The following is a 25,837-nucleotide window of genomic DNA, read 5'->3' on the forward strand; positions in this document are numbered from 1 at the left end:
AAACTAGTAAGGTTTATAGATTCTTTAATGATTATGTATGTATTCATAAACTAGTTCGATAAACATCGTTCGATAAAACGTCGAACAACACACAACATTGAAGCGCGAAATTTCAAATTCAAGGAAAGATAAATAACAAATATTGCGAACAAATGATATTAAATTTACAATAATCTCATGTAAGAAAAAATAAAAGGGATAAAAGTAGTACAGAAGATAGAAAAATCTATAAAACTGGTGGCTGGGAAATAGAAAATATATAAATTTATGTTATTAGAGTTTAGTACTTCTGTCGATCAATGTGTTACGACCGTTCGCGGAGAGACGCAGTCGCAGTAGCGAGAGGCGTAAATTCTCGCTATGATTCGGTGAATCGGCGCCGCGAAGTAGTCGTTCCCCTGTTTCGGTTAAGATAAGAGGTGGTTAAATGAATATGACACAGTATAGTAAGTTATATTTCACCGTTTATTCCAACAACTTATAACGAAGGCAGTTACGCTGGTGCGTATGTACGAGATGAATAAGTGACTGATCTGTGGGTGTGTCCTACCCGGTGGAAGGATATTGACCGTTCGAAGGATGTAAAATCAGAACTGTCTTGGGTGACGATGCTGTCTCGGAGGAAAGCTAAGGATGGGTGTGTCTAGCGCACGGGACCATCGGATTTGTTGGTGACGATTTTAGTTAGGATTTTAGTTCAAGCTGAGTTGACCGTGATTCAATTCACGAATATCGGAGAGGAAAAGTCGTAATTCACAATATTACACACATTAATACCTTCACATAAAGGAACACAGCTCAGATGAGACTTTTTATAGTTAAACTTTTAACGTACTCATAGAAACGAAATTTTTTTTTTTAAATAGAACTGTTACATTTTACGACACGTATAACATCGAACATTTACCAACATAGCGATGCCAGCGTACATATATATATACTGGTGTACTGGTCATCTTTTTTCCACACGTTTTTAGCTTTTTAGCTGTTTGTGTATGGGCGCCTAATCAGCCAATCAGAAATAGCCGGTATTCTATGAATCCTTCTCTTCAATGCTCGAAGAGCTGGATATTTATCCAAAGCTGATGCCCCAAACATATACTCGAAATTTTCAAGGGCCGCTGCAAACACGAAGTCCGCCCATGTCGTCTGAAAAAAGGTTTGTATACATTTATTTTGTACCTCCTCTATTAAACAATTTTTTTAATTTACCTTGAAAAATGTGAAAAATCGAACTCTTAACTAAAGATCACTAGCTTTTTAGGAAGAATTTGGATTTTTATTTTATTGTCAGAATTTAATGGATAATTTTAGAAACTTCAACCTTTGGAGGTATTTGTTAATTAAAAATGACAAAACTGGTATTATGTAAAAAAGAGTAATGTGTATCCTGAATCAATGTCGAATGGAAATTAGACAGTTCTATAAAAATAATCCTTCTCACGATTCCACAACTTCATAGCTTAATTAAGTACAATTCTTCGGCGATATAATTACAAATACATTTACAGGAATTGTGTAATATGATAAATATCTCGTTAAAGAAATTGAAATCGTAAACTGTAGATTCTAGTATTCTTTCATTTTCATGTTTCCTATGAGCCCTTCAATCGCTAAATATTTTGCAATGAAACACGTATTATTAAACAACATAATCATACTAAATTAATTTAATGTGACTATTTATTATTGTTATATAATAACACAGTGATGAAAGAAATAAACTGGTCAAGTAATCTAAGGAACGATAATACGTATCTATGTTAGTGACAGTGAGAAAAATTCAGATATCTGTACTTAAGTGATTACACTTATAAGTATCATTATATATTATATAAATATGATATTTCGAATGGTATCATTTATCACTCATTAAACAAGAGTGTCATATCCAGAGAAATGATTTTACATATCTTAATCTTTGCTTTGATTACGATAGTAATAATTTCTATCAAACTTGATGAGGAAGATACATGAATAATTATCTAAAAGCTGAAAATCTTGGCAAATTCATTTGTACATAAACTAACAGGAGTGAATTTTAAAGATACACTCTGCTCTCAACAATTAAAGCTGTCTTGTCGCAACAAAGTTTCAATAATTTTTTATGGACAACATGGCCCAGTTTGCACAGACTAAAAATTTTAACATTAAATTTGGATAAAAAATCTTATGGTAGAAGGAATGATATATCCTTTATTTTTGCCAATAATCTGGTCGAATTTAGTCAAGTAAAATGGTATTGTTTCGTTCAAAAGTTGATTCTTCCTCGCTTCCTTCTTTTCAGGATTCTCCTCCATGCGATAGTAGCAGATATCTGAAACGTATATGAAACCAGCCGTTACGTTCATTTGTGTTTTTCCCCCCAAACGAAGAGAAAATAAGTTGTGAAAGGAGTAGTCTCTCATAGTTCCTACAATTTCTTCATTCTCTTTGCTTTCTTCAATATTGCCTCAACAAGTTCCTGTGGTTCACAATACTTGAAATATATACAATGTTACCAGCGTGGAAATTGTCTTGGAAACTTGGAAAATCTTTCAAGAGGAACAACATTGCTAACTGAGATTCGAGAAAGGAAAGGTAAGTAAATCCTTGCTTCTACTTAGAGCTTTTTTATTTACTTCTGACGAGTAAAGTACTGTTATTAAAATTTGATTAAAAGTATCAAGAATGTCGAGATATAAACAACCATTTGTGGAAAGGTCAGGAGAAGCAGAATTATCGAATAAACGTTATATAACTCTTAGTGATTAAGTAAGAGAAGAGAAACGAGAAAAAAGTCTTTTATCTAGATCTTAATAAAGTATACTATATTTATCTAATTGTATACTTAAATTTATCGATCAATTATGAACATGTAATAACATTTATTTCTTTCAACTACTAATTTATCGATCAATTATGAACATGTAATAACATTTATTTCTTTCAACTACTAATTTTTAAATCATCTGCTGTTCGGTTAATTGAAGGATGTCGGCTTTCTGTAGAAGTATTTCATATTTATTATTTAATTATGAATAAGGAAAAAACATACAAAATATAGTTTTTAAACGGTTTATTATTTATAAAGAGAAACTTTGACTCGGGATATATATACTATATATATACTATTTACTTACAATTTTTTTTTTAAGACTTCAAAGTCGAAACAAGCACAGGAAATTTCCAAGCTGGTTAACAGAAACTTGAATGAGACAAAAATAACCTTTAGATATCTATATGTTCTTCTTCCCCCCTGTTACTTCCACGTAACTCTTATCCTATTGGTGGAACTGTGCTGATATGTGAAATTATGACTACATAAAAACATCCGGAAAGACTCATTGAATGATTTTATAGTTTAAGGTTAATAAATTTCCATAAATTAAAGTTGAAAATTTATGAGAACATGTTTTCTGTAACAAAACTTAGTAAAAACAAACTAGTAAGGTTTATAGATTCTTTAATGATTATGTATGTATTCATAAACTAGTTCGATAAACATCGTTCGATAAAACGTCGAACAACACACAACATTGAAGCGCGAAATTTCAAATTCAAGGAAAGATAAATAACAAATATTGCGAACAAATGATATTAAATTTACAATAATCTCATGTAAGAAAAAATAAAAGGGATAAAAGTAGTACAGAAGATAGAAAAATCTATAAAACTGGTGGCTGGGAAATAGAAAATATATAAATTTATGTTATTAGAGTTTAGTACTTCTGTCGATCAATGTGTTACGACCGTTCGCGGAGAGACGCAGTCGCAGTAGCGAGAGGCGTAAATTCTCGCTATGATTCGGTGAATCGGCGCCGCGAAGTAGTCGTTCCCCTGTTTCGGTTAAGATAAGAGGTGGTTAAATGAATATGACACAGTATAGTAAGTTATATTTCACCGTTTATTCCAACAACTTATAAGGCAGTTACGCTGGTGCGTATGTACGAGATTTTTTTTTTTTTATTTATTTGTTGAAATTACAATCAATTCTCGCGTTGAGAATATGTACGAGATGAATGAGTGACTGATCTGTGGGTGTGTCCTACCCGGTGGAAGGATATTGACCGTTCGAAGGATGTGAAATCAGAACTGTCTTGGGAGACGATGCTGTCTCGGAGGAAAGCTAAGGATGGGTGTGTCTAGCGCACGGGACCATCGGATTTGTTGGTGACGATTTTAGTTAGGAGAGTGAAGGAAGTGGCTTCGTTGTTAATTGATTAACGAAGGGTCTTAACCGCCCTCGAGAGAAAGTGGTTAGTGGGAGGAAAGTTGCAGCATACGTGAGAAAAACTAACTTTCCCTTGTCCAGTCGGGGTAGACAATAGTCTTTAGAAATTCTTCAGAAACAGACGTTTGTTTGGTTTGAAGGATCTTTTCTAGGAAATCTATGAGATTTATGGAAGGTACTTGAAACTATGGAGGATACGCTGCGAGTATCCGGTGACATCTGGTTGCCATATTGCTCGTGGTGCGACGTAACAAAATGGAATAGAAAGATTATACCACAGACGAAATTATACTTTATACTTTATTATACTTTATACTTTATTATTACATTACATCAATTGACATCTTTGGAATTACAACGATTCGATACACATTTTAACGTTTTAAACGTTTTAACGTTTAACATTCTAACATTCAGTTAGAACTTTGTATTGATTAGAGATATTGTAATGACCAGAAATATCGATACATATATCAATACTTTTACCTCGAAATTCGTAGATTCGTACTCTTCATTGTCCATACAAATTGTGTCATATATGTCCAAACCAAATTTAATTTCCAATTTAAAACCAAAATTCTTTTTCGAAAATGGCACTTCCAATTCTTCTTATTCTCACTATTTAATTGCTAGCCGTATCAAGTAACAACGAAAAAAATAATAATATCTAAACGTTAAGCAGGTCCATATTTTTGGGGATACAATTAAAAAAGTAAATCGTCGGTGGAATATTGTTTCACCTATCAAGAATTTTGGAAGATATAATTAGAAATGTACAACCTGGGTAGAAAATTGTACTCCTTATCGAGCATTTTTGAAAATATAATTGAGAAAGTGGAATCTGGATAGAAAATTGTTTTACCTACGAAGCATTATAAAAAGTAAGTTTAATAAAACTATACCTTGGATATTTCATATATTTTTTCATATTATACGCATTCGTTAAAATTTTACACTCCCAAACATCCTGCTATACTTGCACAAAAAAGCGCAGTCTAGTAATATCCCCCTCACTGCTCCTCGCATTTTCTTTCTAATCATCTCTCGTTCGCTTTTCCTGATATTATTCTCAGCGTAAGTTCAGAGTGGCGGTTTTTAAACTCAGGAACGCGCGGCTGTTCGTTAAATGAAATATCAAACGTAAGAATTGCCGCAGTCTTAACGCGAGATAATTCATTTCGTGGCACAGAGCGCACGTCGTTGAATATTAATTCATATCTCGTATAAGTTGCGAATAAAAAAAGCAGGTAAAAGAGGACAAAAATCCGATAATTACCGCGAATCTTTACGCAATTTCAAGAAATACAAAAGAAATTTGTTTGTAAGCATGCTACTAAGTATTATTAGAAGTACTGTACTTTCGATATTTTACATATTCTTGCATATTTTCTACATTTTTCTGTATTTTTGTATCCTTAAACTTTCCGTAAACGCGTAAACGTCTGCGCTCTGACAATGACAAGGAAGATTCTACTGATAAAAATAAAGCATCGAATTTCACCGAACTCTTAGAAATGTAATTCTCAGATCACATAAATTAAAAAGAAAGAACAAAAGAAAATACAAATATATATATATATACATACGTAGCCACAAATCAATTTGAATCACGACAGATAAAATAGGTAGCAATAATGTCTCCACGAACATTATCATAATTTATTGGAATTTACATAAAAGCCAAAGAATGCGATTGTTTCAATGACACGGCGTTTTGTCGAGTTAGATAAATATGAACTGTGTGTTTGAACAAGTGTTCGGTCGTGTTTCACGCGACGAAAAAGGAAATCACAAGACAAGGTGTCGCCTCGTTGGAAGCAACAAATCGCAATACGAGGGTGGAAATTGGGTGACACCGGGAGGATTACGAGGGATGAGAAATCTGTCGAGAGCGTGAAAGGTTCGCGGTCACCGGGTTTCTCCAGTTCTGTCGCTTTTAACGCCGAGTTCTTCCGCTTCGAGGATAGAAGCTGCGAAATATCGAGGCCATTGTCCAAAGATTTTCAAGAATATCCGATGCAACGTCTTGAAATTTACGAGAGCAAGTCTGATAAATTCTTATCTCTGGTCCATTCGTGGCCAATTTTTTAATACCCTCGTAACTTGTAACGACAAATAAAAATATCGGTACAGGCCAATTTTTTTTTGGATAAAATCTTGTGTGAATTTACAAAAAATACGATTCTTCGTTTAATTTTTTTCCCTTATTGTCTTTACATATTTGGAGTTTAAACGCGTTATAAGTACGTTATTTTTTTTTAACATGATTACGTAGAATTCTTATTCTGAATAAATTATTTGTTTCCGCTTCATAACTGTTTCTAAATTACAGTGCATTTAATCTTGAAATGCACAGTAACATTTTATACTTTTTACGTTCTAAGGAATTTTCAGGATCGGTTAAAAATTAAATTACAGTAATGGTAATACTCAATATTAATGTCAGACGTGGATACTTCACTGTTTTGTATAATAATTTGTTATCTTGGCATCGATCAAGGTATTTAATATACAAAGCGTACAGATTAATAAGAATTTTAATTAATCCTTCTTCTATAGTATTCACCGTTCTTTTCGAGCTCGTACCATTTCAAATAGACTTTCGAATAGATTTCAAAGATTTGTCTGTTCAAATAAAACGCGATCTTTTTTATTTCCCTATCAGTCGTCCCGTTACTGTTCCGTTGTTTCCAACAGATTGCAGATTCGTTTAAAAAACATTTGTAACGAAAAACAAACCCACTCGCAGAAATGTTATTCAATATCGCATTTATAACTTTCATAGACATCCTCCTCTCATTGCTATCATTGTAAACAGATTGAAACTTCGTTTGCAAACACTCGCGATTAAAAAAAAAAAAAAAGAAGAATTAATCTTAAACAATTTTATCTTGTGTTCCATTTATAATTTTCATAATTGTCTTCCCGACGTTGTATCATTTTAAATGGCTTTTTTCTATCCATCTATGTTGCAGCGAGATCAACGGTCCTAATTACTAAATTGCACGATGTGTTCATACAAATTCACTTTTTATGAACGCGATGAAACGAAATGAAACCTAAGTAGAGATTTGTTTTCTCATCAAGTATAACGAGTTTTATACTTTGGATAGATTGCCTCGTTGTGAGAAGGTCTTAATCGTTTATAATTGCGATTAAGTAATTGCAATAAGTCATATTTTTAAGAAACGTTCTCACATGCTGTCACACACTCTAATTAGAAAAGGATCATGAAACATTCGGTTTATGATATTATTTGTTTGTAAATCTTCCTGCTTCCGGAAACTTTTTTAAATATGAAAATATTTATATACAAAATTAAATATTTTTTTCAATATCAACACTTCTTGCGTTTATGTTGTCCTAGTCAGAATTATATTATTTCGTGTATCCTGTTGCTTTTTATATGATAGTCCTCCCGTTGGCCGCGGATTCGTTATCAAGCCTGAGGCCCTCGTCACTAGTGTCACTATCGACAATAAAGGTACCCCACGCGCGACCGGACGATGAAGAACTTCAACGCAGAACCGCTACCTCCCGCGAGCCCTCCCCGGGAGGGCGCCTCGAGCTCGGACTCGGAGATTCAGACTCGACATATATATTATTATATATATTATATATACTATTATATCTATATAATATATGTATTTATATCTATAAATATACGTATAAATATATCTATTTAAAAAAATAAAGTTGACCTTCATATATCGCCAATAATATCGCGTGCGTAAAAAGAAACTGATTACATTTAATTCTTTTTTTACATTTATTTATTTTTTATTATTATTTTTTTCACAACTAATTACATTCAATTATTACATTTACATACATTTAACTATTATTACATACATTTACATACATTTAATTATTATTTTTTTCATAATTATATCTCGTTTGAAATATTTTTCGACATAATTAATTGTTTCAAAAACACATACTCCAGCCTTCTAAATGATTTATTTTGCGTATTATACGAATTATTCCATCTATAAATAAATTGTTCTCTATACACACAAACACGCACACAGTCTGTTAATTACACGAGTTAATTGTATCATTTTTCTCGATAAGTTGACAGAGCAAGGAAAATGAGCGACGAACCTACCTACAAACTAATCTACTTCAATGCCGGTGGTCGTGCCGAACATATACGGTACATATTTGCATATACTGGCATCGAGTATACCGACGAGAGGATCCCCGAAGAACTCTGGCCTGAATAAAAGGATTGTAAGCGTGAAGAATCGATTTTTACTATCATTGTTCAACTCTCAGGTATCTACCATTTACTCAAACTTTTCTGTATATAAAACTTTCGTTTCACGTGCAGGCTAAACTTACTTAAAGTAAAATTTCATACGGAATAAAGTCGAACTTTTCATTAAGTTTTGCTTCCGTAATATCGTGTTTATCGAATACCAACTTAATTCACTTACGATTCTCGAATTTTTGTGTTGCAATCTTTATTGTTTTCAATGAATCGAAGCATTTCGAATATTTTGAGAAAACCATAAATAGGTGACTTAAAATAGGAATACAAAAATACTTCTACGTTTCTCGTTAATTTAAAAACTTTTTAGGACTTGTCGGAAAAAAAGGATAAAAAATTGAAATCAGTTCGGAAATGAACAAGAACATAGCTAAAAAGTCGAAAGAACAAAGCAGATATAAAATTCGATCTTCCGTTGCGACATTTCTATCGTAAATAGTATAATAAAAGTTTTACGCAGCATAGTCTTCGATATAATCTTATATGTCGCTTGCAGATAGAGAAACCAAAAATCAACGTAAGTCTGTAAATCAATCCTGTCGGTGTAAAACACAAAATTACGTTCGCAAGAGACATTCGATTTATATTCCTTGCATTTCAATTTTCATTACAAGAACCGTGTACATTTTCTAATATTTTTTCCGTGTCTGGTATTATCTTTTATCCTTGATTTTAAAAACTTCTGTTCTTCCCAACAGTCAAAAACACGCGATACCCTGTCCATCGTAATCGTAAGAAAAGAAAAAAAGGAGAAAGAAGACATTTCTGTATTTCTTTACTAGGCCATGTTGATTAAAACCGAAATGATTTCGATTCATCTATTCACAAGAACGCAACGGCCTCGGAAGCTGTGTTGTGATTTCCTATCGATCGTTTCCCTCTACACAGTGTTCATATGAGCCATGTTTGTTCTTAGCAATGCCTTATAAAATGCTGCCTGTGCTGGAGATAGACGGGAAACCGGTAGCGCAGAGTAACGCTGTGGCGCGATACTTGGCGAAGAAGTACGATTTAATGGGAAGGAACGAATGGGATGCGATGATATGCGACGTGCTCGTCGATACTCTTGGAGATTTGAAGCAAGGTGAGTAACTGATGAGATGACTTTGCATTTGTCTCACCACAGAGACAGACGTTCAAGAATTCATTGTGAAAAGACGAGTACAAACAATATACGTATGTCTTTCCGTTAAGCGAATGTTACAGTTTGTTTGCAAAAGTCAGTTTTTAGATTATAGAATCGTAGATAGAATTTAGAGGATAGAAACTTTTAGTAGTCACTTTTAGTTTAGTAAAGTCTTATCGACAATAAGCAGACTACGTTATGATACAACGATTCCAACTGAAGATTTCTATCGACATCACGAATTCGATGGCTTCCAAATTTTCTTCTCTGCAATCTCAGACGCTCAACTCGAAAGAATCTTTTAGATCCCCCGACAAACACTCGACTCAGGTTATCTATTATCGTAATCTTCCTACGGGATTTTTTTTAACTGCGTTGCGTTAACGAATAACGGGATAACATCACGTTTCTCTCAACGCCTTTCAACGTTCTACAACTTTTATTCTTTGCAAATCCCTGTCTCTATATGATAAACGCTGGTTATCCGCGGAATTTACGATTTCAATTTCTTTAACGAGATATTTATCATATTACACAATTCCTGTAAATGTATTTGTAATTATATCGCCGAAGAATTGTATTTAATTAAGCTATGAAGTTGTGGAATCGTGAGAAGGATTATTTTTATAGAACTGTCTAATTTCCATTCGACATTGATTCAGGATACACATTACTCTTTTTTACATAATACCAGTTTTGTCATTTTTAATTAACAAATACCTCCAAAGGTTGAAGTTTCTAAAATTATCCATTAAATTCTGACAATAAAATAAAAATCCAAATTCTTCCTAAAAAGCTAGTGATCTTTAGTTAAGAGTTCGATTTTTCACATTTTTCAAGGTAAATTAAAAAAATTGTTTAATAGAGGAGGTACAAAATAAATGTATACAAACCTTTTTTCAGACGACATGGGCGGACTTCGTGTTTGCAGCGGCCCTTGAAAATTTCGAGTATATGTTTGGGGCATCAGCTTTGGATAAATATCCAGCTCTTCGAGCATTGAAGAGAAGGATTCATAGAATACCGGCTATTTCTGATTGGCTGATTAGGCGCCCATACACAAACAGCTAAAAAGCTAAAAACGTGTGGAAAAAAGATGACCAGTACACCAGTATATATATATGTAGTATCGTGGACGAAAGGCCTAAGAAATATCGGGCGAACTATGAACAATGTCGCGAGAGCCGAGGCGCCGTCGGGCCCATCAATGTGTCATCGGTTTTTTCAAGTGCATAGTTTCGTGGAAAAGACCTACGTGACCCTGGCTACGAGCGTCTGCAAAACACGTGTGCGGTGGGCCTAGGAAAAAGGCAATAGAATGCGACAACGGCCAGAGTGTGAGTCGAGAAACAGAGTGTGAGTCGAGGAGCCGAGTGCGAGTTGAGCGGAGACAGAGTTTGCGAGTGGCGTTGCCGAGAGAGTGTTGATTGCGTTTTGGTAAAAGTCGAGTCGCCATCTAGTTATTTAGTTGCGCTGTTTTCTGTACATTTGGTGTGAATAGTTCAGGTTGAACAACAATCGTCTTTTTCTGTCCGATTAACATCTCTATTGTCCATTCTTTGTAAATATACTATATCACGATATTACATATATGTACGCTGGCATCGCTATGTTGGTAAATGTTCGATGTTATACGTGTCGTAAAATGTAACAGTTCTATTTAAAAAAAAAAATTTCGTGTCTATGAGTACGTTAAAAGTTTAACTATAAAAAGTCTCATCTGAGCTGTGCTCCTTTATGGAAGGTATTATTGTGTTTGAAAGAATACAATATATAATAAATGTATGTTCTTTCGAAAAAAGTTCGAAAATTTTCTTTCTTTTATCCGTACTTAACTTTTTAATAAAATGCACGATTAATTCTTGTGTCTCGTTTAAACAGCTTTTGGTCTATCGTTATTTCGAATTATTTGAACATCGTGTGAATTTACTATTTAATTTTACAATATCATTTACTATATAATTTTACAATATCATTTACTATATAATTTTACAATTATAATTTTACAATATCAATAATTTACAATAAGTGAGGGAAAAATCATTGAATGTTATATCTAGATGTCTATATACTATTTTAAACAATACTTAGTTTCGTCTCTTCATGATACTTACTGGCAATACCGAGTACAAATACGATGTTCTTTGAAAATAAAAAATGGATTTGAAAACGTTAATGCACGTTTTTTTTTTTATTTATTTGTTGAAATTACAAACAATTCTCGCGTTGAGAATTTTCAGTAATTTTTCTGGCGTGGCGCAGTGACATGGCTGTTTATTTACAATAAGTTAATACTTATTATAGATAGGTATAATTTATAAGTATTATAAGTAAGTGCATATGCTTAATTTGGATAATTAAATGAATCTAACGTTTAGGTCTAGCGGGTAGTGCCTCTTCAGCCTGCGAATCTGGTCCGTCGTATCGAGTAGTCCAGTGATTAGGGGGTTTCGGTGTTTGTTGACTCTTTTGCTATATCTGTCGCTATATTTTGCTATTTCCTCTTTGACTGTAGGTATCTTGAGGTCGCGATGGATGGTTTCGTTGGTAACATACCAAGGTGCGTCTATTAAGGCTCTTAGCGTTTTCGATTGGAATCGTTGTAGTATTTCGATGTTGGAGTTACTTGCTGTTCCCCATAGTTGGATTCCGTAGGTCCAGACAGGTTTTATTACGGTCTTGTAGAGGGTAATTTTATTCTGTATGTTTAGTTTGGAGCGTCGGCCCGTGAGCCAATAGAGTTTTTTTAGTTTGTCCTTTAGTTGCTTCGTTTTATCTGAGATGTGTGTCTTCCACGTTAGTCTCCTGTCCAGGGTCATGCCCAGGTATCGGACTGTGTCCCTGCTAGGAACTGTTGCATTGTTGATGGTGACCTGGGGGCAGGTTTGTTTTCGGAGCGTGAAGGTTACATGTGAGGATTTCTTTTCGTTGACTTTGAAACTCCATTTGTGAAACCACTTTTCCATGGAGTCGAGACTTCGCTGGAGAGTGGATGAGGCTATTACCGGGTCTGCGTGGGTAGCTAATAGCGCTGTGTCGTCTGCAAATGTCGCTATTGTTATATCGTTTGATATAGGTAGGTCGGCAGTGTAGATGGAGTACAGTAGGGGTCCGAGGACACTACCTTGGGGTATGCCGGCTTCTATTGGGAATGTTGCGGAAGTGGCGTCTAGGCATTTAACCATGAATTGTCTATTGGTTAGGTAAGATTTTAGGATGGAGTAGTAGGGGTGAGGTAGGATCTTTTTAAGCTTGTATAGTAGCCCTTCATGCCATACTTTGTCGAATGCCTGTTGGATGTCTAGGAAAACCGCTGAGCAATATTTTTTCTTTTCGAGTGTTTGGCTGATCGTATGAGTTAAGCGGTGGATTTGCTCTACTGTAGAATGATGTTTTCGGAAGCCGAATTGGTGATCTGGGAGTGTTTTCAAGTTCTCTAGGATTGGAAGGAGTCGGTTCGTGAGCATCTTCTCGAATAGTTTGGACAGGGTAGGTAAAAGACTGATTGGGCGATAGGAGCAGGTTTCGTATATCGGTTTACCGGGTTTAGGGATGAGGGTAATCAATGAGATTTTCCAGGCCTTAGGATAGTGTTCCAGGCGAAGGATAGCATTAAAAATCGATGTGATGAGTGCTATCCCTTTTGTGGGAAGTTCCTTGATTGCTTTATTGCTTATTAGGTCGTGTCCTGCTGCTTTCTTGGGGTTTAGGCGACTGATTGTTTCTATAGTCTCTGCAGAGGAGAAGGGTTCGATAGGAGGGGACATTTGGAAGGGGGTGTGCAGGTATTCAGTAACGTCCGCGGCGGCTTTGGGGGAATGGGGTTTGAATACTTTTGACAAGTGTTTAGCAAACAGGTCGGCTTTTTCTATAGGGCTTCGCGCCCATCCACCTTGCGGACGGCGGATAGGTGGGATTATTTGTGGGGGGCGTGTGAGTTTCCTGGAGGCCTTCCATAGTGAGTAGTTGGCGTCGGCTGTGGGGGATAAGCTGACGAGGTATTTTTGGAAACAGTCGTTAAGGTTCTGGATAGCTTTCTAGTTGCGTTGTTAAGTTTGCGTTTGTCCTCCGGTGTTCTATGGGTCTGCCATACTCTTCTTAGTCTACGTTTTTCTGATATTTTTTTTAGTATGTATTGGGGATATTCTTGTTTGCTGTTAGATGGCTTTGTCGGTGTGGAGAGGCGGATTGCGTTTATTATGCTCGTGTTTAAGTATTCCGTGGCTGCTTCGATATCTTCCTTTGTTTTTAGTGGGGTGAAGGCTGAGGTTGAGTGTGTAAAGACTTCTCTGAAGAGCTGCCAGTTGGTGTGTTGGTTGTGAATGCAGCCATTAGCTGTATTCTGCATGATTGCTGTCTTACATGGGAGATATTTACTTCTCTTTCTTCGATACTGTCGGGTAGGGATAAGCCGTAGGGTCTCGCTGTTTTACCGATTAGTAGTTCCAACGGGCTTGACTTAGTCACGCGGTTGGTGGTACAATTGAAGGCCAGTTGTAATTCCCCGATCGCGTCTTGCCAGGACCGCCCGGTGGTTTCTATTGTTGTGTTTTTTAGCGTACTCATAATACGCTCTACCTGTCCGTTGGCCCTACTAGCTCCGGTCGCAATTAAATGGATTTTAACGTATTTATCTTGCCAAAAGTCTCGAAATTCTTTGCCCGTAAAACATCTTCCCTGATCCGCTATTATCCGGCAGGGAGTGCCGAACAAAAATATAGCGGACTTAAGCGCTTTAATGGTGTTAATGGAGTCTATCTTACGGGTATAGTGCAAGTATACGAACTTAGTAAAGACGTCGACCAACTCAATGACGTATTCCTTCGAATCGTTTTTACCGCTTAGTTTGCCCGTTATGTCCATATGAACCGTATGCCAAGGTATACTGGTCTTATGTATGGGATGTAATTCGGCTTGTACTCTACCCGAACTTGCCTTTGAAACTCGACAAGCATGACAGTTCTCTACGAATTTGCGAACATACTTCGCCATTCCTTCGAACTAGTAATACTCGCACAGTTTCTCAAGCGTTTTATCCCAACCTAAGTGCATAATGGACTGGTGCACGTGGTTAATAACAGACCACCTAAACCCTCTCGAAACGATGGGCAGGCAGAGAGTTCTACCTTTTCTCTGTATTTTACGATGAAGGGTGCCGGACCGTAACTCATACGTATTCGCGACGTCTTCCGCGAGCTCTTCGTTCTGTAATTTATCGACGATCTCAGAAATTTGTGGGTCGCGACGTTGTTCCGCTAGTAGCCAATCGTCGAAGATTTCGGTTAGGTTAATTTCTTTCTCTACAATTTTGCTGAACGTACTGCGATCCAAGTCTACGGGATTTCGTGAAAAGAAATCTACGTGGGCCATTCGTTTACCTTCCCGGTACATAATGTCAAAGGTAAAAGTTTGCAGGTAAGCCCACCATCTGTAAACCCTGTCGTTCAAGTGTACCTTATAACTGGATGCTTTCAGGGAGTTGCAATCGGTGACAACGAGAAATTCTCGTCCGTGTAAGTAATGACGGAAGTGCTTGACGGCGTTTACAACTGCTAACGTTTCCAATTCGTAGGAATGATACCTAGACTCCGCAGGGCTAGTTCTTTTGCTGTAATATTCCACTACTCGATTTTTACCTTCGACCCTGTGCATTAAAATGGCTCCATATCCTTCCGAGCTAGCGTTCGTATGTAGTTCTATGGGGTAATTGGGGTCAAATATCATTAGCACCGGCGCGTCAGTCAGGACGGAAATTACCTTTTGTCTTATCTGTTCGTGCCTATCCGTCCAAGGTATATTCTTGTTATTCGAGGTAAGTGCATACAGGGGTTTCATTACTTGTGAAAATTTGGGAATGAAGTTTCGGAAATAAGAGGCCAAACCTATGAATTGCCTAAGTTGTGTGACGGTCGACGGTGCAGGTAAAGAACTCAAGGCTTGTATTTTACCCGGGTTTGGACGGACTTCTCCGTTACGAATTACATATCCCAAGTAGAGTACCGATGTCTTTAAAAAGGAGCATTTTGAAAAGTTAAAGGAGAATCCGGCTTTCACGAGGGTATCTAGCGCGGTGCTCAACCTTTCTAGGGCTTGATCTACTGAGTCGGCAATAATTAGGACGTCGTCCAAGTAAAGAACAACGAACGAATACGCGAGGTCGTCTAAGGCGTTGAGAATGGCCCTCTGGAAAACGGATGGTGCATTTTTCAATCCGAACGGCATAGTCACGTACTCGTATTGCCCGTCGGGTGTAACGAACGCCGTATATTCCGTCGAATTAGGATGAATGGGAATTTGGTGGAATCCGCTGGCCATGTCCAGGCTAATGAAGTATCTCGCCTTCTGCAATCTCGCAATTTGATCCGCGATGAGGGGTAGGGAATACTGGTTCGCGACCGTATTTTTATTTAATGCCCGAAAATCTACGCACAGTCTATCTGAGCCGTCTTTCTTCTTTACAAGTAAGATAGGGCTCGCGAACGGTGAGTTGCTCGGCCTCACGATTTTTGCTCTAATTAACTCGTCTATTCTCTCACGCACTATCCTACGCTCTTCTTCGCTAAGTCGGTAAGGACTTCTTTGCACGGTGACATTAGGATCGATTAACCGTATTTCTAACTGGCCCGTGCTTACGCGAGTACGTGGGAAGCCCGTAATGAATGAATTTTTGAATTTCTCGAGAACAGAAATTAACCGACTTTTATCGTTACCAACCACGTCAGTGTCAACCGCATTGATATTGATCTCGTCTTCGGAGGTTTTACTACAGGCATTAATAGTCTTCGTTTTACAAATATCGACGCTATTTCGTGTAATAGTTACATCAAAACCCTGGCTTAAGATCTCGCGGCCAATCATGATATCATAATGCAAGTGACTATCGGCCAGAACGTGAAAGGTTATCTCCAATGTAAAACAGTTAATGCGTACCGTAGATAAGATCTGGGATGTACTCTTAACGCAGGTGTTTCCTATTCCTCGCATAACTACTATATCTGTCGTTCTCCTACCGGAGAATTTCGGAGCGACAGATTCTCTAATTAATGAGCGCTCGGCTCCGGAATCGAAGTAAAATGGGAACGACTCACCCAGATGACTTAAACTACCGGCTGGGGACTCCACCACGCAGGAGTTGACTTTACGCTCATCCTTGGGGCCTGGTCTACCGTCCCGTCGTGCCGGGCAGTTAGGTGCGATATGGCCTTCCGCATGACACCTGTGGCAAACCGCCTTGGACGGTGCGGCCGGTCGGCTTTCTTCCTGGCGTCGTGCATCCCTCTGCTGTTCGTTCTGCATCCTCTTGCGGCAGTCCTTTATTCTGTGTCCGAGAGTACCACAGTAATGACACCTCGTCTGGTGGCCCGATAACTTGCGTCGCTTAGCTTCGGGTTCCGCCGGTGCATCTCTCGGCGAAAATGTCGACTCTTCTTCGTAACAAAAGGGTCGCATTTCGCTCAGAAATTGGTCCTCCGTTCTGATATCGCTCGTGAGGGCCAATCGTTTAAGACGTTGGTCGTGTGGAATTAATATGTAGAGAGTGACAGCGTTAAGTATTTCGTCTAGCGTAGAATGTTGCCACCGCGTCTGCAGGAGGGAACGGACATGGCCGGCAAACGCCCCCGTGGATTCGCCCACTCCCCGCGGTTCCCTGGATACCTTGATTAACGATGAGGACGTCGTCTCTCGGCCACCGAAATGTATAAGGAATCGTTCCTTAACGGTAGACCAAGTAACCTCTCCGTCTCCCGTCATTCGTGCCAGCCAATGTGCTGCAGAACCCTGTAGAGAGTCACTTAAGGCAGAGTGTAGCGCGTCATCTCGTAAGGGGTTGTTCTTCATGGCCCTACTAACAGCCGCGCACCACGCGGCTGGGTCGGCGCCTGCGACTTCTGGGTTAAAATGTGGTAATTTGGTGGTTCCCGTATTTGGCCTTTGCATTAGCGTATGAATTAGGTTGTTCATGACAGCGACCTGCCCTTCCAGCGCTCGAAGCCGTTCTGATCCCACTTCTGATGTCGGATTGGCACTGGGAGTGGGGTTGTGAGCGTCAAAGGAATCTTCTCGAGGATTAGCCATTGATACGGTACACACAGGTGTAGTTTATTGCAATGATGGAATTAGTACAGTCTCGACAATTGATCACGGCGGTTCGGCACTCGCGACACGAGTGACCATGCTCTCGGGCTCAATAACGAATCCGCGGCCAACGGGATGACAACAGAACGTACTTACAAAGTCTAAGTCTGGTTAAAACGTGAAATAACGTTACTCTTTTATCGATGAGATCGCGAGCGAGAATGGCTTTCCCGTCCCGATGATGCCACAGAGGAAAACTATAATGGGGTGTGTCTAAGGATACGAGATCATCGGATTCGTCGAGAAAAGCCTTCGTTCAGAAAGTAAGGGAAATTGGCGTTGCTGCTAATTGGTCAATCTCCATATCGGTGGTTAGAAAAAGATGCTAGCCGCCCTCGAGGGAAAGTTGCTAGCCGCCCTCGAGGGAAAGTTGCTAGTGGGAGACGCCGCTCGTTGAAAAATATGTCTCCCCTATCTTCCCGTAGTTGGGACAGAGACTGTTTGTCTGTTTGAAGGACTTTAGTTAACTAAACCTTAAGATTTATAACGGGCCCTCGGGCTAGCCGAACATGTACTGCGGAGACGCATCGACATCTGGCAATCATCTTACTCGAAGAATAGGGTCTGCGTGTGGCGAGCCACGGGACAGAAACCGTTGGAATGTTTACTGTCGCGTGTCGCCACGAATATTTCTTTTAAGGAGAGCTATAGAATTACTCCATACCTTTGTTAGACAAAGCGTTCATCCCGTGACCGCGGCTACGTTCGGCGACTGACTGTCGCCTCGAGCCCAAACTCATTATCACGACTCTCGAACAATTACAAACGGGTTGAATAACTACAATTGTTCAATTACAGCTATAGTAGATTCTAGGTTACAATGTTGCGGGATTATCCAAAATTCCAAAGGCTCTGGTGTTCTTTCATCTCCGACATATATATATGTCGGGTTTACATTAGAATTAGGGTTAGGGGCGTAAAGCGAATCTTCGTTTGGATTACACGTCGTCGTTATGCAATAGAGAAGACATTGGCTAGTGCAAATACGATTACCATAGAACCCGCGGGTTCAGTAACGAACCCGCGGACAACGGGACGGTAGCCGTACGCACTCGCAAAGATCTAAGTCGGATTCTGTGTTAATAGTCGCTGGCGTTAATCTCTTTTTTTTGTCGATGAGACCGCAAGAGAGAATGACTTTCCGTCCCGGTGATACCCCAGAGGAAAACTATGACGGGATGTGTCTAAGGACACGAGATCATCGGATTCGTCGGGGACATCCTACGTTCGGAAAGTAAGGGAAATTGATGTTGCTGCTAATTGGCCAATCTCCATATCGGTAGTTAGAAAAGGATGCTAGCTGCCCTTGAGGGAGGGTTGCTAGTGGGAGACGTCGTTCGTGGAAAAATAGGTCTCTCCTGTCTTCCCGTAACTGGGACAAAGACTGTGTATCTGTTGAAGGATTTTAGGTAACTAGATATTAGTGTTTATGACGGTCCTCGGGCTAGCCGATCACGTACTGTGGAGACGCGTCGACATCTGGTAAACATCCTGCCCGGAGAATAGGATCTGCGTGTGGCAAGCTACGGGACAGAAACCGTTGGAATGTTTACTGCCACGTGCCGCTACAAATCTTTCTTTTAAGGAGAGCTATAGGATTACTCAATGCCTTTGTTAGATGGAGAGTTCGTCCCGTTGACCGCGGCCACGTTCGACGACTAATTGTCGCCTTGAGCCCAAGCTCATTGTCACAAGTCTCAAACAAATACAATTGGTTAGAATGACGGCAAATCGTTTAGTTACAACTGTAAATTTTAATTACAATGTTTTTATGGATTTTCCCGAGGTTTCAGAGGGAAGGCACCGGTGTCCTCTTATCTCCGACATATATAAATTATATTTAAGAAGTTTAGGATAGTTTAAAGATGAAATAAATTACTTTTTAAGTTTAATCTCTTACTTTCGACGAAATCAAGTTTCTCTGGAATTTGGTGGAGTTTAAGATTTGATATCGGTGTCGTTGGAGTTATGTGACACTTTAAGGTGGAATAAATCTAGCGAGGAGTTTAAGGTGCGGCAAAGGAGCGTGGAATGTTGCAATAGAAATTTATTGCAGTGTTAGTGCATTGGTAGATTGATCAAATTTACGTGTAGCGTGGGTAACCAATGGTAAATATTTTGCAATGTGTATAATTTCTCAGTAATCTGAAGCTTATAAAATCTATTGACAACTAATGGAAATTGTTGATTTAACAGATCAATTTTAAATTCCTCGTTAATCTAAATTTTTTTAATCCTATTTACAGCTAAACCTTACGACGAAAAATTAACGAAGTGGAATAAAAATGGCATTGTGATTCTTCTCGTCGTGTATTGGTGTCACATCAAATTTAAGAGACAGTTTTACTTGCGGATGTTGCATGTTACGTTGGTGAGGTCGACGAAAGCGTAAAATAGGAACTCGTCCGAAATACACTAACGCGGAAGGTTAAATTTAACGCAAAAGGCTGAGAAATTAGTTTAGAACTCGAAATTTCATTGGTACGACGCTCTTGAAACGCATTCAAAGAGGTCGGCGACCTCGAAAGGGGATGAACGCAACTGTTTCGTGGGAATTTCTTATTGTGGCTTATTTGGATGAAGCTGCTTTAAAATCAGCGCTGGATTCGTCTGTATTTTGCCCGGAAATCATAAAATGTTTAGGCCAGGCGACTCCATGTACAGAAAATGTTATGTCCACTTTTTACGTCCGTAGAATTCAACTCTTTACTACTATGCACTTCTTCTCCAAAAAAATATCGCGTTTCAATATTAAAAAAGTTTCAATAATATACTATCCATTAGAAGAATGATAACATGATAACCTTACAAATTATTAGTATTAACAAATTCTTATTGTCGTATAGAAATGCCAACTATTGCTTCGGTAAAACAAGCAAAGGAATTTTACAGGTAAATTTTACAAATTACAAGTCATCTTATAACGCAAAATACGACGTGTAAAATTGTCTCAATTTATTAATAGTATTAATAAATTATTATGATAAAAGATGCAGGAATCTTAGCCTCATGAGAAATTAGAGATGAAAATGAGTGGGAAAAGATTAATCACTGGTCCTCCTAAAAAGATGCAGTCCCATGGATAGATGGTTGTGCGAGTATTAAAGCAGCGCAAAACCGTTCCCCGAATTCTCATCCCGGACGTCGTACGACCAAAGACAAAAACAACTCACTCGAGGGCATTGCGGAGAGACATTCATCGAGGACACAATAGTATTATTCCAGGAAGTGCTAGTTCTTCCTAGATTCCGGTTACAATGTTCTTAACGCGTGGAAATTAGTCTTGACCAGGAAACATCTATAACGGCATGTATTTTCTGCCGTGATTGTAAATCTGTTTGGAACATGCGGTTTGTCCGTTAATCTAGGCGCTGTTGTTCAATTGAGTCAATATTATTTGTTGGTAGATTAGTGTGTGCAAGAGCGCTCTATCCATTATTGACCAATTCGAGCACGTATTGGTAAATTTCACACCGGCAATTACGGTGAAATCGTTCGTGGTCGCTGGAAATTAGCAGTATCGTTTGCGGTCGTGAGCTGATTGACACTGCGTGAGCGGGGAATTATGTGAAGCAGCTTTGCTTTGTCGTTTCATGCATTTAATAGGTTTACGGCGGTGGACAGAGTTTGTAAAACATGAAGACAAGGTAGAAAAAGATTATTTTTCATTTTTTACTATTAGATTATTTTCAAAGTGATCTTTTCAGTGAAATATGATTGACAAAAAATAAGATCTATAATTGAATCATTATAGAAAATAGAATAATATTGATAATAAAGAAATAAAAATCAATTATAGAATAACATATAATAATAATAATAATAATAATAATAATAACAATAATGTGGATAGACTTTATGTTTACTTTTATATGTATAATGATACTGTTTGATCCTTGAATTAAAGTTAAGATTAACGTTGCGATTATGATTATCCTTTGTCTGACTAAATATATTTGAAGTATCAATTACAGTAGAATTTTTGAAAGATTCTTGGCTGTTAAACAAAAAACTGGTTCCTTTATATTTCGCTCAATTATCATAGAATCGTGAAACTGACTTTCACTTCAAATTTTGTCTGTTTCAGGAGTAACAAGTACCTGCAAAAATCATCCATCAGCCGGATATGTGCTGTCGGAGGGTTTTTCATTAGCATTCCCGTCTTTCTAACTGGTAAGAACCAATTCCTTCAATTCTGTCAACTTTAACCTTTTGAAAGATACTAGTACATAAGTTATACGTTTAATTTTTCTTGAATTCAGGCATGAATCTAAAAGATACTGTGAACTATCTCTGAGTGTATGAAATCAGTTTAGAAATCCAATGGAAATAAAGTTAATTTTAACGCCGAATAGTCATTATTTTTCTTAGAAAAATAAAAATGATCGTCTTTTAGGGAAGTTTTAACAGATTAATTTATAAAGAGCTGAAACAGAATATTCATGTCATGCATGAATACGGCTGGTGGATGGATCGAGATCTAATCTAAAGTTTACGTTGTGTCATGCTAGTTTACACAGCTATCATTCGCTCGATCGAACGTTAAGCTGTTGAACTCGATTCAAGACGGACATTTTGACTCTGTTCAGAAGAAAACTGTGTTTTAATAAATTTGACGGAATAGAAATTATGATAGACTACAATGTTTTTTTAATTATATCATAAAATTTATTTATTTTTTTTTAATGTCATGTTAGAAACTTCAAATACTGTCCAAAACTTCGAACGTAATCGTTTTAGAAATTTGTAAATTACTTAACGACCAAAAATATTGAATTCTCTATTGTCTGAAGATAGATTCTCTATAATTTAAGTAATTTATTCGTCGAGAATTGATATATAAAGACTTAAATAATAAATTAATTGAAAAATAATTTGCGACTAGTATTGAAAATTTCAATGAAAAGCATATGTATATAGTTTACGCTTCGAGAATTATATGTATTGAGAATATGTATTTGCGCTGATTCTTTGTCCCGCTTGTTATGGCAAACGTGTTATAATGATCCTCTAACAATGCTTTCAGGTATGATATTGTATACATTCATCCAGTTTCATTCGACGCCGGCAATCGTTGCGTCGGTTTTCATAGGCCTTGGCATCGTGTTTTGTGGATACGCAATGGTCCATAACGTCTTTGTGTGGCAGAGGGTAAGAACATATCGCTATTAAAAAAGAAAACGAACACGTTCAAACACGTCTAAATCATCTTTTATGTGTATTTTACCCGGAAATCATTTTATCGTGAAATTTTGTTTTTCAGAGTTACCATAATTTATCTGGTAGAGTTCATAAAAATTTTTCTGAAATCAATTGCAAGCTTTTAGGAAACCAGAATTTTTCACATTTTTAAGAAGCGTTATAATTATATTGCGGATCTTTATACGTTCGTGCGAAATTGAAAAGTACGCAAATGGCGCAAAATGCACAAAATGCGCTAAAATATACGTATATAAGAAAACAAATCTCGATTAAAATTTTATTTCTTTGATTATGTTCGTAAAACTACAAACTTGTATAAAAATACGCATTCTAGTTATAAGTGTTAAAACATTCGATCTAGTCCTTATCACATTCATGAAAACCTCCATTTAACCATTCGTTGTATCAACAAACATTCATATGCAAAACTTACCACCTACCACATCCTCCGCGTATTAATATAATCCCCTTTTATAAATTATACACTTTAGAATGGACTGGTTGGGTCAGAGTCATATAAGCTTACAAGTTCTCGAGGAGTTCTACCGAAGTTACATTTACGTTTGCATAATTTCACCGAAAAAGATACTCTGTAGAATGACAGGTTCGTTTGTTTATGTGATCCGCGATCGCAACTATTTCAAGGGGATTTTATAAATAACCATACACACGATATTCAGTGTATTTTCGTATTCTCGTTTATTTTTGGGAGATTTGTAAAACTGTTGAACAAAATAATTGAGTAACGATTATATTTGCTGAGAAAAAGTCTTTTTCTCTGTACCCCTCCTTCTACTTCAAGCATGTAGTATTGACAATAAGATTGACAATGGCTGAAAGTAATCCAAAAGAGTTTTCACCATGGTTATCGGTAACGAAAAAGATTTGAATCATCTTTAATACTTATTCCTAACTAGAATCATTTCAACTAAAATGTAAATTCTTATATTATAACTTTTTTAATTTGTTATGGCCCCTGACTACAACCTAACCTATCATTCTTATTTCGTAGGAGAAGACGAATGCCGTGAAGGCGTTAGCGCGCGAACAGTGCGAAGCGGCGGTACAGCTGCAGCGTCAGCAGCAGCTGCAACAGCACCAGAACCAGCCCCAGCTACAACAGCAACAACAACTACGTGGCCCGTTAACCATCCACCATGCTGGCTGCCCAACGAAAGTCGGGCCCGTGACGAACCAACTAAATACCAGCCACGCAATGCACGGCCGAGCTGCACAGTACCAACACTATCATCAGCATCATCATCATCGACACGTGTCAATGTCCCCACCGCCCTTGTTGCTCTCATCGCCAGCTCCGATCGCGGCGACGCACAATCATCAGAACGTGAGCGGACACAGAAACGTGGTTACGCCACCGGATACATCAGCAGATAGATCGCCACCGAGTCCTGGAAATAAGCTAAATAGATCGCAGCATTTGCCACGCGAAGCAACCGGCAGCGTCAGTCCTGGTCTTCCGGCTGCCACATTGGATCTAAGTAGCGCAGCAACCACCAATAGTCCGCATGAATTGTCCACGTTAGTTTAGAAATTTGGTCCGAACATTATATCTTCACATAGGATTGGAGATTAATAATTGATAGTTAATTTACACATCGATCTTTTTATTTGTAAATTGGGTCGTGGTTTAGAGTTGGTTTGTAAAAATTCGGTCCTAATTGTTAAATGATGAATATTGATTAAGAATAATAGGCATTGATGTACCAATCTTTTTTTAACTTATATACTTGAGCACACGCATTGGAGATTTCACTTTTATTCAGTGAAACAGCAACTTCATTACTCGCTTATTCAATACGGCAATTGCATATATTTCATGGACATTTTAACAATGTTTTGAATAATTTCTAACGGTACAATTGTGATGAAGTGAAAAAAATCGTGATAAGAAACAGAGAGAAAAGTTGCTCGTTAATATTGACCAGAAATAAAGTAATTTCTAAAGAATATCCCGAAGACGTCGTAGATATTACGAAAGGAATGATTAATTTATACCCGCCTGTATCTTGCCATTACCATACTATTATTATTATTATTAATATTGTTAGTAGTACTTGATTACATTATTATTAATATTAATATTATTGCCTTATTATTATTAATGTTATGGAACCTCTAGTCCTAGGTTACTTTCGCTGCCACGAAAGGATAAGATTTTCGAATTTTTGACTATTACGTGTAATTCAAGTTTTCCTGTTGCGCATGCGCAGTAGAAAGAAAGTTAGCGGAACTCAAATCTCGAACTATAGAGAGTTGAAAAGTAGTAAAAGTAAAAAAGCACGAATAACATTTGTATTTGTGCTGGATTAAGTTTGATAATTGAAAATTGAGTTTGATGATAACATTTTTTTCGTATTCGCTTTGGTAAATATTAGTTTTATTTAAAATTGAACAAAGCATTTTATGTTTTTCAAATACGGTACATAATCGTAATATCGAATTTTGTAAACTGATAGTAAGAAACTCTATAATTCGAGACTGGAACTTTGATCAAGTTCACATTGAACGTGAACTGACTTAATTTTGTTATTTAAGCGTGTATACTATACGTGTTTGTTCCTTCTTCTCTTGTGCGCAGGCTATAGCTTAATTACTTCCAATAAACGCAGTTATATCGAATCAATGACCGATACAAATTTAGATATTAGGATTATTTAAACAAGAGATTAAAAACTAAAAAGTATTGTTTTTATACTGCATATGTACATATGCAATATGAACTACAGTTTGTGTAATAATATGTACCACTCTTCTTAGTTTACTTTTGTATATTTTGCGACATTTGATACTAATTTTATGAGGAATGTACTTACACTTTATCTTTGTAATTAAATGTGAAATGAAAGAAAAGAAATGACATGAGAAA

The 25,837-nt window shown here is 37.4% G+C and overlaps 1 protein-coding gene across 10 annotated transcripts; it reads left to right on the top strand.

The window, feature by feature from the left end:
* The first annotated feature begins 49 nt into the window (after nucleotides 1-49).
* Nucleotides 50-25,050, top strand: LOC117165461 (uncharacterized). Of its 10 annotated transcripts, XR_013061550.1 has the most exons (7): nucleotides 50-1,159; nucleotides 2,288-2,580; nucleotides 2,663-5,094; nucleotides 8,288-8,491; nucleotides 8,797-9,570; nucleotides 10,516-19,857; nucleotides 19,995-20,588. XR_013061550.1 is itself a non-coding variant. In XM_076627409.1 (6 exons), the coding sequence occupies exons 3-6, from the start codon at nucleotides 9,515-9,517 to the stop codon at nucleotides 24,497-24,499; spliced, it is 804 nt and encodes a 267-aa protein (XP_076483524.1). In that variant the 5' UTR covers nucleotides 3,484-5,094; nucleotides 8,288-8,491; nucleotides 8,797-9,514; the 3' UTR covers nucleotides 24,500-25,050. The 10 variants fall into 10 exon arrangements, 9 of the variants coding, with proteins under 9 accessions (XP_076483525.1, XP_076483524.1, XP_076483532.1 ...); XM_076627409.1 differs by lacking the exons at nucleotides 50-1,159; nucleotides 2,288-2,580; nucleotides 10,516-19,857; nucleotides 19,995-20,588 and adding exons at nucleotides 21,836-21,921; nucleotides 22,775-22,899; nucleotides 23,963-25,050 and having other exon boundaries at nucleotides 3,484-5,094; XM_076627408.1 differs by lacking the exons at nucleotides 50-1,159; nucleotides 2,288-2,580; nucleotides 10,516-19,857; nucleotides 19,995-20,588 and adding exons at nucleotides 21,836-21,921; nucleotides 22,775-22,899; nucleotides 23,963-25,050 and having other exon boundaries at nucleotides 3,486-5,094; nucleotides 9,403-9,570.
* Nucleotides 25,051-25,837: the final 787 nt, after the last annotated feature.

This window comes from Bombus vancouverensis, unplaced genomic scaffold (assembly GCF_051014615.1).
Source record: "Bombus vancouverensis nearcticus unplaced genomic scaffold, iyBomVanc1_principal scaffold0062, whole genome shotgun sequence".
NCBI classification, from domain to species: domain Eukaryota; kingdom Metazoa; phylum Arthropoda; class Insecta; order Hymenoptera; family Apidae; genus Bombus; species Bombus vancouverensis.

Excerpts from the sequence above, each read along its gene's own strand:
- LOC117165461 (XM_076627409.1), top strand. The coding sequence starts at position 9,515 with ATGGGATGCGATGATATGCGACGTGCTCGTCGATACTCTTGGAGATTT. Across the intron at positions 21,922-22,774 it reads CATTCCCGTCTTTCTAACTG|GTATGATATTGTATACATTC; the intron begins GTAAGAACCAAT and ends CAATGCTTTCAG. Across the intron at positions 22,900-23,962 it reads ACGTCTTTGTGTGGCAGAGG|GAGAAGACGAATGCCGTGAA; the intron begins GTAAGAACATAT and ends CTTATTTCGTAG.